The 17,158-nt window shown below is 37.3% G+C and overlaps 1 protein-coding gene across 2 annotated transcripts in view; it reads left to right on the top strand.

Annotated features, from left to right (window-relative positions):
• The first annotated feature begins 1,720 nt into the window (after positions 1-1,720).
• FMO2 (flavin containing dimethylaniline monoxygenase 2) overlaps positions 1,721-17,158 on the top strand; it is a 30,500-nt gene continuing 15,062 nt past the window's right edge. The window contains exons 1-3 of one of the 2 annotated variants that reach the window (XM_045813784.2): positions 1,721-1,864; positions 5,361-5,498; positions 16,360-16,548. In XM_045813784.2, coding sequence (XP_045669740.2) covers positions 1,787-1,864; positions 5,361-5,498; positions 16,360-16,548 — 405 coding nt within the window. In that variant the 5' untranslated portion in view covers positions 1,721-1,786. Of the gene's footprint in view, positions 1,865-4,883; positions 4,995-5,360; positions 5,499-16,359; positions 16,549-17,158 lie in introns of those variants that run through there. The other variant, XM_045813776.2, reaches the window with a different exon arrangement.

The following is a 17,158-nucleotide window of genomic DNA, read 5'->3' as shown; positions in this document are numbered from 1 at the left end:
TAGGAAGTGAGACATGGTTTGGTGTTTGGTTTTGCTTAATGAGTTAAAATAGAACATAACATAAAACTTACCATCTTGGCCATTTTTAAGTGTAGGGTTCAGCGGTATTAAATACATTCACGCTGTTGTGCTGCCATCACTACTATCCATCCCCATAACGCTTTTCACTTTGTAAATCTGAAATTCTCTCTCTATTAGATAATAATTCTCCATTCTCCCCTCCCCCCAGCCCTTAGCAGCCACCATTTAATTTTTGTCTTTACTATTCTAAGTACCTCATGTAAGTGGAGTCATTTAATACGTGTCTATTTCACTTAGTATAACGTCCTCAAGGTTCATCTATATTGTAGCATGTTGCAAAACTTCTTTCCTATTAAGCCTGAATGATACTCCATTGTGTGTGTGTGTGTGTGTGTGTGTGTAATGCATACTGGATATATATATACGGATATATATATAAAATTCTGGATCCTAATCCTTTATCAGATACAGGATTCACAAATATTTTCTCAGTCTGTGGGTTGCCTTTTTACTCTGTGGACAGTGTCTCTTGATATGCAAAATTTTTAATTTTTATGAGGTCCAATTTGTCTATTTTTTTCATTGCCTGTGTCATATCCAAGAAATCATTGCCAAAGCCAATGTCTTGAAGATTTTGCCTTATGTTTTCATCTGAGAGTTTCATTGTTTTATTTTTATTTATTTATTTTTAAAGCCTTTATTTATTCGACAGAGAGAGAGACACAGCGAGAGAGGGAACACAAGCAGGGGGAGTGGGAGAGGGAGAAGCCGGCCTCCTGCTGAGCAGGGAACCCGATGCGAGGCTAATCCCCACCCTGGGATCATGACCTGAGCTGAAGACAGACACTTAACGACTGAGCCACCCAGGCGCCCCAAATGTTTTAGATCTTACATGTAAGTCCTTGATCCATTTTGAGGTAATTGTTGTATATGGTGTTAGGTAAAGATCTACCTTTGCTTTTTTGCATGTGGATATCAAGGCTTCCCAACACCATTTGTTGAAAAGACTTTCCTTTCCCCGCTGAATGGATTTGTTCTTGTCAGAATTCATTTGATTATATATTCAATGGTATATTTCTGGACTCTCTCTTCTATTCCATTGGTCTACATGTCTGTCTTCATTCCAATACCATGCTGTTTTCATTACAGTAGCTTTGTAGTAGGTTTTTAAATCAGGACACGTAAGTCCTCCAGTTTTATTCTTTTTCAAGATTGTTTTGGCTACTCAGGGTCCCTTGAATATTCCGTATGAATATGCAATATGGAATATGGGTTTTCTATTTCTGCAAAAAATGTTTATTGGGATTTTGATAGGAATTGCAGTGAATCTGCAATATTGCTTTGGTAATATTGGAATTTAACAATCTAAATCCTCCCAATCCATGAACATGGGATTTGTTTCCATTTATGTCCTCTTTAATTTCTTTTAGCAATGTTTTATAGTTTTCATTGTAGAAGTTTTTCATCTCCTTGGTTAATTTGTAAGTATTTTATTATTTTCGATGCTATTATAAATGAAATTGTTTTTGTCATTTCCGTTCCAGATGGCTCGTGGAAGTGCAACTGATTTTTGTGTGTTGACTTTGTATCCTGCTACTTCCTGAATTCATTTATCAGTTCTAACAGCTTCTTTGTTGACTCTCTAGGATTTTTTTTATGTAAGATCATATCATCTACAAACAGAAATAATTTTACTTCTTTCCTATTCAGATGTCTTTTTTTTTCCTTTTCTTGACTAATTGCCCAGGCTAGAACTTCCAGTACCATGTTAAATAGAAGTAATGAAAACAGGCATCCTTGCCTTGTTCCTGATCTTAGAAGAAAAACTTTTGGTCTTCCACAGGTGAGTATTATGTTTGCTACAGGTTTTTCATATATGGCTTTTATCATGTGGAGATAGTTTCCTTTTGTTCCTATGTTTTTGAGTGTTTTTGTCATGAAAGTGTGTGGAATTTTGTCAAATATTTTTTTCTGCATCAACTGAGATGATCATATGTTTTCTTTCCTTCGTTTTTTTTTATGTGATCTATTGCACTGATCAATTTGCCTATGTTGTACCATACTTGCATTTTGGGAATAAATCCCATCATGGAGTACAATCCTTTTAATATGCTGCTGAATTCTGTTTGCTAGTATTTTATTGAGGATTTTTGCATCAATGTTCATAAAAGATACTGTTCTGTAGTTTTCTTTTTTTGTAGTGTCTTTGTCTGGCTTTGGTATCAGGGTAATTCTGACCTCATAGAATGAGCTATGAAGTGTTCCCTCCTCTTCAGTTTCTTGGGAAAGTTGGAGAAGGATTGGATTCGTTCTTTAAGTGGTTGGTAGAATTCACCAGTGAAGCCATCAAGTCCTAGGCTTTTCTTTGTCAGGACATTTTCAATTTCTGATTCAATCTCTTTACCAGTTATTAATCTATTTAGATTGTCTATTTCTTTGTGATTTAGTCTTGGTAGCTTTTTGTTTCTGGGAATGTGTCCATTTCATCTAGGTTATCCAATTTTTTTCGACACAATTGTTCATAGTACTATCTTACAGTTTTTCTTATTTCAGTAGAATATTTAGTAATGCCTCAGTTTCATTTCTGATTTTAGTAATTTGATTCTTCTCCCTTCTTGTCTTTTGTTTTCTCTCTTAGTCGATCGAGCTAAATGTCTGTCAATTTTGTTGATCTTCTCAAAGAACCAACTTTTGTTTTCATTGATTTTCTCTATTGTTTTTTATTCTCTTATTTCATATATATTTCCTTTATCTCTGCTCTAATCTTTATTATTTCCTTCCTTCTGCTGGCTGGGTTTAGTTTCTTCTCTTTTCTACTCCCTTAAGTTATAAAGTGAGGTTGTTGATTTGAGATCTTTCTCATTTTTTAATGTGAGCATCGACGGCTATAAATTTCCCCCTTAACGCCACTTTGTTGTGTCTCTTAAGTTTTGGTATGTTGTTTTTATTTTCATTTGTCTCTAAGTATTTTCTAATTTCCCTTGTGATTTCTTCTTTGAGCCATTGGTTGTTTAAAGTGTGTTGATTTCCATAATTTTGTGAATTTTTCAGTTTTATCTATGTTATTGATTTCTAAATTCACCCTATTGTGGTTAGAGAAAATATTTTGTATCATATCTATCTTCTTAAATCTATTGAAACTTAATGTATGCCTAACATATGTTCTATTCTGGAAAATGTCCCATGTACACTTGGGAAGAGCATTTATGCTCTTTTCGTTGGATGGAGTGTTTTATACATGTCTGTTAGGTCTGGGTGGCTTACTGTGTTGTTTAAGAGATATGGTCTTAAGAAAAAATTTTCTTTTGAAACAAATAATAGAATGTTAAAATTGAAGGAGTAAGAGATACCACAGTTGATATATACATTGTTCTTACAGGAGTAGCCATAATTAAGGGAGCTTAGACACTTCCAGAAACGGCTCAGGGAAGTGACTGCAGGGCCCATATCACATAGATGGGTGAATAGTGCCAACAGTTTCAAGTATAATTGCAAGTCCAATCTAAAGTTTTTTCAGCAACTTCATAGCTATAATAGAATTGCAACTGATAAAGATAAAATCTCAGGTTTCAGACACTAGAATGTTATACTTAATGATCACTTTATTTCAGTATCATACCTTGCCTGGGTGAATCCTCCTATTGTCCTATAACAACTGTTATCTAACTTCTGTTTGAATACTTACAGTGATAGGGAATTCACTACTTTACAAAACAGTCTATTCCATATTTATAAACCGTTATTAGCCAGAAGTTCTTCCTTATATTGAAACAAATTCACCTTTTCTGTAATATTCACATAGTTGGTCCTAGACAGACTTTTATGTCCACCCAAAATAAACTTACACAAACATTTCCATATAACAGCCTTTTGAAGACTGTTATCATGTACATATATTCTCTAGGCTAAACATCAAAAGTTTCTTCGGTGGCTCCTTATGTGACAAGGTTTTATGCTCATTTTATCATCCTGGTTATTCTTAAACTTCCTAGTAGCCCAGCCAAGCCTGTTCCCATATCCATAAAACAAGGATGGATGATAATACCTATGATCCTTTTTTTTTAAAAAAAAAAGATTTTATTTTTTCCTCCTGAACACCTACCACGGCTACTCTACTTGTTTATTTTGTTTTATTAACTGCTTGTCTGACTCCCTCCATCAGAAAGCAAGCTGATGAGGGCAGGGAGTATTATCTCTTTTTGTTCATTGCTGTGTCTGTAGCATTTAGAAAACGTCTGATACCTAGGACATGTTCAATAAATATTTGTTGAATGAATTTATGTTAAAAAAAAATCTCAGGGTCCTTAGACCCACTGGTCTTGTTGAAGAACAGAGTCCTTTATCTTCACCATTTAGACAATATCCAAGGTACACAAAGGTTTTCCAGCCCCTTGATTTAGGCTTCTTAATTAATGTTAGTGCTAATAACTGAGGTTGTAAGCAAAAGGAAGTTTTCCAAAATTTTTAAAAAGTTTTAATTAGGAAAAATAAGTTAGTCATTTGGCACCCTTAAGTGTCATTCCATTTCTGTTCAGGTGTGAATATGTGTATATACAAATATCTGGAAAGATATACCAAAATGTCCATATTGGTTATAATTATCTCTGTACAGTGGGGTTGGGGATAATTTTAACTTCTTTATATTTATTCATATTTGCAGCTTTGTTGATGAACATTGGTCACATCTGTTATAAAAAGGTTTTTTATACTATGTGTAGGATGTGTGTGAGTGTATAATGGTTTTACTGTAAAGATCATTACCCGGGACCTCAGAATATAAGCCTCTTGCTTAATTTCAGAACTCCTAAGCAAGGCCCGGGAGTTTCAGGTTGCAAAATGCTGAAGGAGTGGGAAGCTCCTCCCATTTCTCGCAGCCTCCTCCAACGTTTAAAGCACTTCTTACTGCTTCCTAGCCCACACCCAACAGAGAAAACTATTGTGTCAAAGGGACAGCACGAAAAGGCAAAAGGAAGGTAAGGATAATAGCCGGGGATAGTAGCTGAAAAGGAAAAGCTCAGCACTCCAAAAAAATGCAATGAGATTTGGCTCATTTGACACTATGTTATTAAACGGTTTGGCATTGTTAAGTGGGCTGGTTTTAAATGCTAAACCAAGACAACATAAACAAAGTCTGCAGCCAAGTCCGTGAAACAACTTGGCCTCTTCCAAGGAAAGGGATGAGGAGTCTGTGACTTGACTAGTGAGGTGTTTTATTAAGTTAGTGCTGCTTCTCATATTGCCACTGCTACGGTGCTTCAAGCTGATTACTGACCACACCGTGAGGGCTTTCTTGCCTCTTGTCCCAGTGAAGCAGTATTGATTGATCGATTCCTTGACAGAAGACCATGGCAAAGAAGGTGGCGGTGATCGGAGCTGGGGTCAGTGGCCTGGTCTCTCTGAAGTGCTGTGTGGATGAGGGACTGGAGCCCACTTGCTTTGAGCGGACAGAAGATATTGGAGGGCTGTGGAGGTTCAAAGTAAGTAAGACCTTCCTGTTTCTTGAACAGATTGTGCCTACAGATGGGCCTTACTGGGGGATTTCTTAAGCAACTTTGATCAGACTTATCTCATGCAGCCCTACAGGAACTAAAGAAATAGGCTGTCATCTCTTCCAGATCATTACTATCATAACCCAGATCGCCAACCCGGGCATGCAAAGGACTTTTTCTTATGGATCCTGCAAGTGTCTTGCAGCCCACATTCTTGTAATTCTCAAAGCAAAATACTAATATTGGAGAACACATTACAAAGCAGAAGTGCCAGGAATTCTTTTCAAGATGCCACTTCTATTCCCATCACTGAGCAGATGCTTTTTCAGAGAGTGTATTTTTATTACTACTGACTTCATTTTTCTTTGACAAATAAACCATGTTTGTTTGCTTAGTTTTATTGATGACCCTCTAGGGTAACTGCTGGGAAACTCTTTGAAGATATTATTGGGGTGCCTGTGTGCAGTCTGTTGTGTCCAACTCTGTTTCAGCTCGAGTTGTGATTTCAGGGCTCTGAGATGAAGCCCCATGTCGGGCTCCACACTCACTGTGGGGTCTGCTTGAGAGTCTCTCTTCCTCTGCCCTTCCTGCTTGTGCTCTCTCTCTCAGATAAATAAATAAATCATTAAGAAAAATAAAATAAAAAGATATTATTAGATACATTCATTCAATTCATTCTGTTAGCCAAATCTAAATTTTGATAATGCTATCCATTCATCAGATTTTGCATAAAAATTAGAAAGATGTGTAGATAGACAGCTGTGTAGATTCATAATTATTCTTTCCCACACTCTTTTAAGTACTAGCTTGCCACTCTCTCAATGTGAGGTCTTGGGCTAACTTATCTACACCCCTGTGTCTTAGTCTTCTAAGCGTAACCGGGAAAATAATAGAACGGTACAATTATTTCACAGCGCTGTTTTGAAGATTAAGGGAGATAATTCATGTAAAAAACTTAGAATGCAATAAATGTTAGTTACAATAACCATATTTATATTTTATAGACAAGCAAACAGAAACTGAGGGAAGTTAAGTAACTTGATCATGGTCACACAACTAGAGGAATTGGCATTCAAACCCAGGTCTCTGTGACTTCTGAACAGCTAACCCCCTACTGATAACCATACCCAACTTGCATTTTTGCTCAAAAAGTTTAAACAAAAGTTCCAGCCCAGATCTCCAGAGCTATAACTTTAGGATTGTGTGTCAGATTCATCTAAGTGAGGGATCGAACAGGGGAGAACACTCTAGACAAAAGCAAAAGGTTTGAATATGCTAAAAGCAGATTCTGACATCAGCAGAGACCATCCAAAGGGCTCTGCCTACAAGCCGACCAATTAGGGGGAAGGACATGTGCTTTGCGAGTTTGAACTGAATTTTATGCCAAAACAGGTTTTTTAAACCTTAGGTTTCTCAAATGTATATGACCATAAGACACACCCAGAGGGTTTTTTAAACATACTTAACACCAAATTAATTAATTAATTTTAAAAAAAATACTTAACACCAGACCAGACTTACTGAATCAAAATCTTCTGAGGAGAGGATCTATTTTTAACAGGAGTCCCAAATGAATCCTACGATGAGACAAGTTTGGCAAACAAATTGCACAAAGACCGAATAAAAAATCTATTCATTCAACTACACAAACACAGTCAGAACTAATGATGGAGATGTTGATCCTTATACAGGACAGGTAACTTGCAGAGAGGAAACAAGAAAAACAGCTTGAAGCACATTCATTGCTTACTAACAACTGATCATTGGAAACACTGTAGCTTTTCCGGAGAGGGTAATATAATGAGGTGGTCATCCCTGTCTTAACCAAAGATGTATTCTTTGTTGTTGTTCACTCTAGGTTCACAGACAGATTCCATTGGGGTTATTTCCCCCCAGGTAGATTTTTTAACCCAAGGAAGAAATGTGAAGTTATAACAAATTAATATTGAATAATAAATTTGTCACTGTTTTATTACCTGATTTGGGACTTAATATCAACAAGCCAAATGTCCCTTACTTGATTATCATCAACTTGGCAACAGAAGAGGTGAGAGTTATGTTGAATGGTCTGTTAAAAATATGATTTGATGAATTCCAGGAAGATTTCTTTCTACCCTGAAATATTTTTCCTACAATCCTATCCCCAGTTCCCAGTGTCTAATATTTCAGAATTAGAGACACCTTCCTGTGGGTTAGAAAAGAGAAGTTAGATTACAATTTGAATTAATTAAATCTTACTAGATATAAAAAGCTTAAGTATATAATTTCCTGAAACCTGTAACAGTATCACATTTCAAACCTCTCAAAACTGTATATAATAAACATACAATTTTCTCAACCCAAACAAGACAGATAATCTCCCTGCGATGTGGAACATACAGGATGCAAAATTTCGCAGGTGGCCAGTGGAGCCATGTGAAGGTCTTGATTACCAACAGACTGGGTTGCCAAAGGGAGAAGGTCCTGAAAAGGCCGCTGGGAGCCACCATGCCCACTCCCCTGGGAAGCTTTGCCTCTTCACTACTCTACCATCCAGAATCAATTTTGAAAATAGGTCATCCTTTAATGTCTATATTTACACACAACCTTCTAAGGTCACTTAACCTATTTAGTGCCAACAAGTTAAAACAAAATTTAAAAATCCTTGCCCCATGCCCAGCTCCGAGGGCTGAGTTCTTCCAAAAGGTTCTCCAGCAGCACCTAGTGGCAGCTTTGAAACATGGGCAGGTGGGTAATTAACATATTTTTAGCATTTTTCCAGCAATGGAAAAATACTTGCCATGCATCATCTTATTTCTTCTTCACAATACTCCTAAAAAGTAGTGTCGGGGAGCAAGAACTCCTGCCCCCTCAAAAGTCCTTCCAGCTGGACTAAGAGTCAAATTAACCTAAGACAGATTAACAGGAGAAAATCAAATTTAGTATGTGTACGCACAGGGAATCCACATAGACGTGTGAATTCCAAAGACAGGCAAAATGAGGTATGTGTGTGATTCTGAACTAAGGAGAAGGGGGTTATGGGACTTCAGAGGGAAGGAATGCACTTCACAGGGCCATAAGAAGAGGAGACACTTGGTAATTAGATACTTGCCCTACCATTCAGATGGGTCACTCCGACAAAATTCATCTCTGTTAATAATACTTACTCTGGGAAATACCCCCAATTTAGATTCTTCTGTGTGGTTAAGGGAGTACAAAAGTTTCTCTTGAGCCCATAGGGTCTCAAGTGCTTCAGCTCGAAATAATCCACATGCCGAAGTGGCATGTTGGTGAGGAGGGGCCTGCCCTGAACCTTCAGTAGTTATGGTCATCCTCATGGACACATGAAGAGGAAGCTGAGATTTGGAATGAACTTGTTCAGGGGAACACAGGTGGTGGAAAAGCACAAAAATGAAGGTCTGTACGATTCCTGAGCCCGCGTAGTGGATGATCTTACTGAGGTGTTAAGAGAGGAAAGCGTGATCTTCCTTTAGCCACTAACCTTCTCTGCCTTTTTCATTGTTCCTGACACCTGGGTTCACAGGCAAGTTACTGATATACATTGATTTTTTGTTTGATTTTTACATCTGGATATAAATATATCTTTTCCTAGCTACATTTACTCAATTATTTTAATTAATCTTCCTATAATAGTCTCTAAATGTCTCTCCATCTTGATTTCCTTCCTCTAGATTCAATCTGAAATTTCACTTTCTCTCTTAAAATGTGACTCCCACAAGATCCAATATTCCAAACCAACTTATTTTTATAATATACGTATTTTTCAGAACCAAAGAGGTTCTTGGCATTGCTTCAGACAATGGGGAATGAATCAGACACAATTACTGCCCTCAAAGAATTTATAATCAATTGGTCTAACAATTCACTTGGCCTAGATGGTCAAACTTTACTAAAACAAATTGAATGTTGCATTAGCTTTTTCTGCATTTGCAAAATTAAAACTATCATTCATATTATTTTTACATGAATTATCTCATTTTATACTCACAATACTCTCTTACATTATTTACTATTAATTTCAGCATAAGTATAAGAAAACCAAGGTAAGTGGCTTACTCATAGTGACTAATAAATGATAGTTGATAGGTCTTAGAACTAGCCACAATATTGAGATTAAGCATACATAGGTTCTCCATCATGCTTTGTCTCACATAACTCCAATCATTTATACTGAGTTTAGGATCAACTAAAAGTTCTGGATCTTTTTTATTTGAACCACTGATGATCCAGGTCACTATTATTCTATCCTTGTAAAACTGAATTTTTAATCCTCTTTATAGGAAATCACATTTGTGAATGTTAAACAGTATTTAGTTGGTTTTATCCTTGGTCAAGAAATGTTTATTTGAAATTTCAGGTCTGTCCATTCTATTTCAATTCTTTCAATTCTATGCTTTGGGTACAAATTCGATCACCTGTATTTGTCTCCATCAAAGTTATTGACTTAAATGTTGAAAATAGGAAGATAAAAATGTGAAACAGACACCTGGAGTATCACCAAATGGAAATTCCCACGTGACACCGTCTCTGCACTGACCTGAACATGGACTCCTGTCTAGCTTTCCCGTGGCTCACGGTCGTCTCTCTTTTGTTTCAGCACCTTCTGTTCCCTTAAAGTTCAACATTATACAGGACTAGTGTAGGGGCAGAAAATTTTTCTCTGGGGCGCCTGGGTGGCACAGCGGTTAAGCGTCTGCCTTCTGCTCAGGGCGTGATCCCAGCGTTATGGGATCGAGCCCCACATCAGGCTCCTCCGCTGGGAGCCTGCTTCTTCCTCTCCCCCTCCCCCTGCTTGTGTTCCCTCTCTCGCTGGCTGTCTGTCTCTGTCAAATAAATAAATAAAATCTTTAAAAAAAAAAAAAAAGAAAATTTTTCTCTTCTTCTCTTCTTCAGTTTCTTTGTCTGGTCTAATAATCAAATTGATATAAGACAAAGTAACAGAAGGAAAAGAAACAAACTTTTAATAACATGGATATCTCTTCTGTACATGGGAGAGACCCAGGAAAACTGAGCAACTCCCTGAAGTGTCCATCACCTTAGACGCCATTTTCAGCTAAAGACAAGAGAAGATGTTGAGGGTGGGGAGTCAGTTACAGAAGGTGACCAGGAAAAGCAGTAAGTAAGGGTAAGGTTATTGTGCAGATTTAAGTCATTGCCTTCTCCTTTGGTAAGAGTTTCTAGATATTGACTCATCCCCTTCATCCTGGTACCTCAAGGGAGACATCCTTACAAGTGGAGATTTCCCTTCTACATGTAAATTATCTCTTACAGAAGGGTAACTTCTACTCAGTTTTCAGAATTTCCCCTGTGTCTGCTGTTTCTTAAAACTAACCAATTTAAAGTAATCCCCATGCCAAAAGGGCATATTCTCGGGTGGCAAATTCTGCTCCTCTTCACTGTTTCAGAACAAACAACCATTTGCTCTCCAGAAGAGATAACTGCCTTTCCCTTGTTTTACTTTCAGGCATCCCCTTAGGTAAATTTATCCCAAGAATCTATCACAGCAAATTCAATATAACTTGGGTTTTTGTACCTTGCTGGCCATTTAATGGAACCGAATTTAAGATGTTAGATATTTGTAACTCTTCAAGCAATGAAATATAAAATACTATGCATGGTCCTTAATTAAGCCTGTTCACCAGTAGTTTAAGATGTACATTGGTTAACTTGCCATAATATTTTTTAAAAAGTAATGTTTGTGTGTAAAGGAGAGAACGAAGTTTATAGCATACTACTAGCAAAACATTTACTTATTCCCACTATGCTACTGAATGTCCATTTTAGTATCATTAAGCCCTATTTGCAGGGATGAAAAAATGCTTCTTAACATTACATATTCTCTCATTCTTTCAACATATTAAATGATTTTGTACAATATCCCTGGCATATACTAGGTACTGTTAACCTTAAAAATAAAAACTGCCAGTTATTTTACCAACAAAAGATGGGTTTGCTCAGGAATAAAAGAGAATTGCCATATGGGACAAACAAGCTATGGCAAAACCATAAAAAAAATCCAGGAACAAGGTAAAGAGATTTTTTTTTTAAGGAGAAAAGGGGTAAGTTGGGAAGATTGTTATAAACTAAAAGTCCATTGGAGTAAACTGGGAGTTTGAGGTATGGGGGCTTCTCATTGGCTGAGAAGGGGGATGAAGAAAGCATCTCTTCCTCCAGATGGAAGAGGAGAGTAGTATCCATGTGCAAGATAAGTCCATCTCTTCCTGCTGGGTCTGCAACTGACTGGAAGTGTTGGGGCCAAAACCTCCCAACTCCATTTTAGTGAGGTTTTCTGTTACTAAATTTCATAGTACTAAAAATGCAGAACAGCCCCTGTAGTTTCAGGGCTTCTAGTTCAGGAGGTGAAATAATAAAGAAAATCCATATCAGAGCAATTTTATGAGTGTTATGAAAAGCACAGAATCTCAGGTCATACAGAATAGGGCAAGCTTCCTAGAGGGTGTGATGATTTCATTTGTCTTGACAATAAACAGAGATTAGGCATGTGAATATGGAGAAAGAGTGTTCTAGGCAGAGAGAGTGGCATGTGTAAAAGTACAGAATCTTGAGAAACCTGACACGCTTAGAGAAGTTAAAGTCACGTGATACAGCTAGACTGAAGGATGTAGGCTCGTGAGTGGTAACTGATGAGGCTAGAGAAGATAGCCAGCGTCTCATCATAAGAAACGTGTGTCCCATGCCAAGGGGTGTACTCTTTACCCTGAGCAGTAAAGAAAGTGGGCAATACTGGGGTCAGAGAGTTTAATTGGGGATCCAAGCCAGAGATCTAGAGAGATACCAGCCTAATGGAGAGAGAGCAGAATGCAGTGACGGTCTAATGAACATGTTGGTTCCCTGTGTTCGTGTGCGTAAAAATCAGCAGGGAAGCACTTCTAAAATACAGATGGCTGAGTCCAAACCAGACCTACTTGCACTTTATATTTTTTCAGAGCTCCCCTGAATTCTTATAATGCAACTAGTCCACTGAATGGCATTTAGGATCCAAAATTTTGTCCCAAACTGTAGGACAAGAACATAAAAATTGTTTCAGTCTTACTCATTTCAAGCAATGGAGCAGAAAGAGTGAAAATTTGGAATGATAGAATATTTTTAAAGAAATGCAATTTTATTGTTTCCAACTGCTTAGAGTAACTAGCCATGGGAACAAAATATTGATTGGTAGAGGTCAATATAATAATTCTTCACAATGAAAATGACTAATCTGTAAGTTTTTATAATTCACATTTGTATTAAATTGATCTATTTTCACTATATAAGCTTGCTCCCTCTGGTAGATTAAATATTACCCTTATAATCTTTCTTAAACTTAGATTAGTCTTTACAACCTTTTTATTTTCATAGTCAAAGATAAACTTCAGTTCAACCTTTGATCAAAAGGTCATAAATTCTAAAGCAGTGCTGTCTGAGCTAATTCGATTTTGCTATATAGTCTTCTGACATTCAGAAAATTCCATATTAGGAAAATACTTTATCATATGATCATTTATTTTAAACAGATAAATTGCAGTATATTCTGTCTGCTAGGAAATTCAGACTATTTATCAGTATTTGTGCTTAAATCTCATTTTGGGGCACTGCTTTTATATATATACATAGATAGATAGATAGATAGATAGATAGATAGATAGATAGATAGATAGATGATAGACAGATAGATTTTTTTTTTAAGTCAGTTCCATGCTGGGTGTGGAGCTCAAGGCAATGTTTGAACTCAAGACCCTGAGATCAAGATCTGAGCTGAAATCAAGATTCAGACACTAAACGAAAAAAAAAAAGTCAGACACTGAGCCACCCAGATACCCCTGGCACTGCTTATATTTTAAATTATGTATGTGAGTTACATTTATTTATTTTGAAAGCTGTGTCTTCCCGTTTTTTTCTTGTCATCTTATTGTCTCCACCTTTCCATCCTCAAAGTCCAAATGCATTTTTATTCAATGTAGTAATAAGCCCCCTAGAGATAGAAACTGTGTGTCCTGTTTGCATTCTTGTCCCTAACTCCATGCTCAGGGCCTAGACACAAGACATACTTGATATGTATTTGTTTATTAATAAGAATCATTCTCCCTTTATTACCCTCAGCAAACCTAGTTTTACCCAGATTTATCTAAACACATAGACATCTGCTTCAGCCAACATAAGAAGAAGTGCAATAGAAATAAAGCTTTTTTTAACAGCTGTATACCGATCAACCATAATAAAGATTATTACATGATCTTCAGGAAAAAAATGTGTGATGTCATCATCAATTACTGACAAATTACACCAGGACAACTCCCAGAGGAGAGTCTTGCCTGGACTCTGAAATAACTACAGAGCTCGCACATCAGAACCAGTTCTTCTCATCACTCCAAGTGCCCTTAAAATTGACCGACAGAAGAGCCAACCACGTTTCAAAGCCACTTTACTGGTGCTTGAAAAAAACTAACATGTTGGCTATCATACAACAATCTTAGTGTAGCTTTTTCAAATCTATGACTGGTTTCATAAGATTAACCCTCATGACCTATAATCCTAGCGACAGAGGCAAGCATGTGTTGGGCACTTAAGTCAGGCTTTGTGCTAAGCACCTTATCTGATCTCAGCCTGATAACAATTGTCCAATGTTGTAATTATTAATGAACCCCACTTTACAGGAGAAACTGAGGAAATTGATTGGAGTGACTTGCCCATGGCCATAAAGCCATTAAAAGTGGTAGAATCAGGATATCAATCCCGTCTGACTCCAGGGCTCTCATGTTTAACCCTGCTCCGTACTACTTACAAAATTAACTGGTTTTGAGAAAAAAATTAGTATTTCTTTGCCTCATGAAACACAGATGATCCTTGGACATCACAGGGGTTGGGGTGCTGACCCCCACACAGTTGAAAATCTACATATAACTTTTGGCTCCCCCAGAACATAACTACTAATAGCCTACTATTGACCAGAAGCCCTACCCATAACATAAATAGTCGATTAACACATACCTTGTATGTTATATGTATTATACACTGTATTCTTACACTAAAGCAAGCTAGAGAAAAGAACTGTTATTAGAAAATCCTAAGTACTGTAAAACACCCGAGTATAAGTGGACCCACGCAGTTCAAAACCATCTTGTTCAAGGGTCAACTGTATTTCCAAGTTTGAGAGTTTGGTTGGATTAGAAAGTCAGACACTTAGTCTTACCAAGGACATTGTATTTGACCTTGTTGAAACATCCAGAATTAGCTTACATATCAGTATGACTCTAGTATTATCAATTGCAATCTCCTCCCTTACACATTCCTTCTATCTCTCTTTTCATTCATTCATCACTCATCCATTCATTCTGCCTACCATAGGCCACGAGCCAAATGCGTTTGTGAGCGTGAACAGGAACTATGCATTTAACTTTACTAGTCCAGAATCAAGGCTCAGATGATACAGATGTTACAGTTTCAGGAGAATCCTTATAAACAAAGACTTATTTAGCACGTACTCTACATACCGCTCTTAAATGACATAATCTGAGCACAACATTGTTTTAGCTTTGGTAACTCATATCGGTACTAAAAATCCTGAACTTCGGACACAGTGGGATCCAATGCATATAAAAAGCTTTGCTGATAGAAGAGGGGGAGATCCCACGGTTTACTCTTTTTTAAGTCTTTGAGATGAGGGTCAGCAAGCTTTCTAGGTGATTAGAGTTCAGTGTGGTGTTAGCTGTTTAAGTGTTTGAATGCTAAGGGAGTTTGCGTTAGAATTTGAAGGGGTTTCCCTCTCTTACACAAGGATACAATGACCCTGAACTCTGGATGAATAAATCATGGTATTCTAATTTTCAAACACAAGCCTCAAATTGCTCAGAAGCATTTATTGAGGACTTCTTGGGTGACGTTATTTAAATTTTCTTATGCAAGCCTCTTTGATAACCTGCTGATTTCAGAAATTTTGAATCACCATACTTGGCTGTTATATAATTTAACATAAAGAATGTTATCTGAATGCAGAGTGCTTAGAGGAAATTATAAACTCAGCCGTATTATGAGCTACCTCCAGTTTTACCAAAGCATACTCGCCAACATTTATATTCAAGTTTAAGATTTGATTGGTACTAATGCTGTTCACTTTTATCACTTGAGGAAGGTTGATTTGCATAAAGCATAAAATGAAGGTGGGGCATTCCAATTAAGATGTGAGAACTACCTGCCCCCAGAGGTATTCTTTTTTTTTTTTTTTTAAGATTTTATTTATTTACTTGAGAGGGAAAGAGACAGAGCATAAGCATGAGCAGGGGGGAGGAGGCAGAAGGAGAAGCAGACTCCCCGCTGAGCAGGAACTCCCCACGCAGGGCTCCATCCCAGGATCCTGAGATCATGACCGAAGGCAGCCGCTTAACTGACTGAGCGAACAAGGCACCCCAGAAGTATTCATTTTAATTGAAATTCTCCATTATGTTTTCTGACCAGTGTCCCAAAGTTTATTGGTTCCTGATGGAAGGTGGGTATAGCCTCCCCAGGGGGATTTTCAGAATGGGCCTAATTGTCACAAAGCCTGGCATTATATAGGTAGAGACCTGGGACACTAAACACCCTGCAATATGCCAAAAGGAGGATTGTCCCCACTCCCAATCCCACCAATGGTAATAGTCCCTCCAGTGAGCAACACTGGAGAGCCCCAGCTGGGCCCTGTCTCATGGGATGATGGAGCACACATGCTGTACCCCATCACCCAGACACTGCCATCGCTCTGCAACAATGAAAGAGGATCACATCTCCCAAGGGTTAGATTTGGAAGAAGTGTAAAACACTAAGGGACTGTTTTAAATGCAACATGATTATCACTCTTTTTTATTTGATTCTTCAGGAAAATGTTGAAGATGGCCGAGCGAGTATCTATCAGTCTGTCATCACCAACACCAGCAAAGAAATGTCTTGTTTCAGTGACTTCCCAATGCCTGAAGACTTTCCAAACTTCCTGCACAATTCTAAGCTCCTGGAATATTTCAGGATTTTTGCCAGAAAGTTCGATCTTCTAAAATATATTCAGTTCCAGGTATTATATTTTGGGGAGAATGGTTTTCTCTACATGGGTTCAGCTCACATTTAAATGGAGAAGTTACTCTGGTAATGAAAGAAATTGTGAATAAAACAAAGTATTCCAATCCAATTCTTTCCTGGAAGAGAAGAGCATGATAGAAGACCTAAAAGATAGTGACGTTATAGTTTACGTACACATTAGCAGGAGAGGAAAATCACCTGTTAAAACTAAGGGTTTGAATAATGATGATATTGATGATGAAACTGCAGTTAAGCTAATATCTAAAACCACTGCAGACTCCTAGCCTCACTTCCCTTGAAAGGACAGAAGAAAAAAATCAAACTACTATTTCATTTTCTGATCATCTCTGTAGAAATGGAATTTCTAAGAGAAAAAAAATGTACTAAATAAGCTCACAGTCCTCCATTCATTTCATAAGTCTATAGAAACTATTTTTGGTATGGAGGGGGCATGGTGCACTCCTAGCAACATAAGGAGGGATAGATCATTTTGAAATACAATTAGAACTACCTTTCCTATGCTCTCTCAAAAACAAATAATCAACAAGAAGAAAACAATATTCTCACTAAACATGCTGAATTTTTATCAATAACCTACACTCTAA

The sequence above is a fragment of the Ursus americanus genome, chromosome 2 (genome assembly GCF_024610735.1).
Source record: "Ursus americanus isolate L20-20 chromosome 2, mUrsAme1.1.p, whole genome shotgun sequence".
In the NCBI taxonomy this organism is placed as follows: Eukaryota; Metazoa; Chordata; class Mammalia; order Carnivora; family Ursidae; genus Ursus; species Ursus americanus.
The sequence above is the reverse complement of the archived record's forward strand: the minus strand, read 5'-3'. Positions and strand labels throughout refer to the sequence as shown.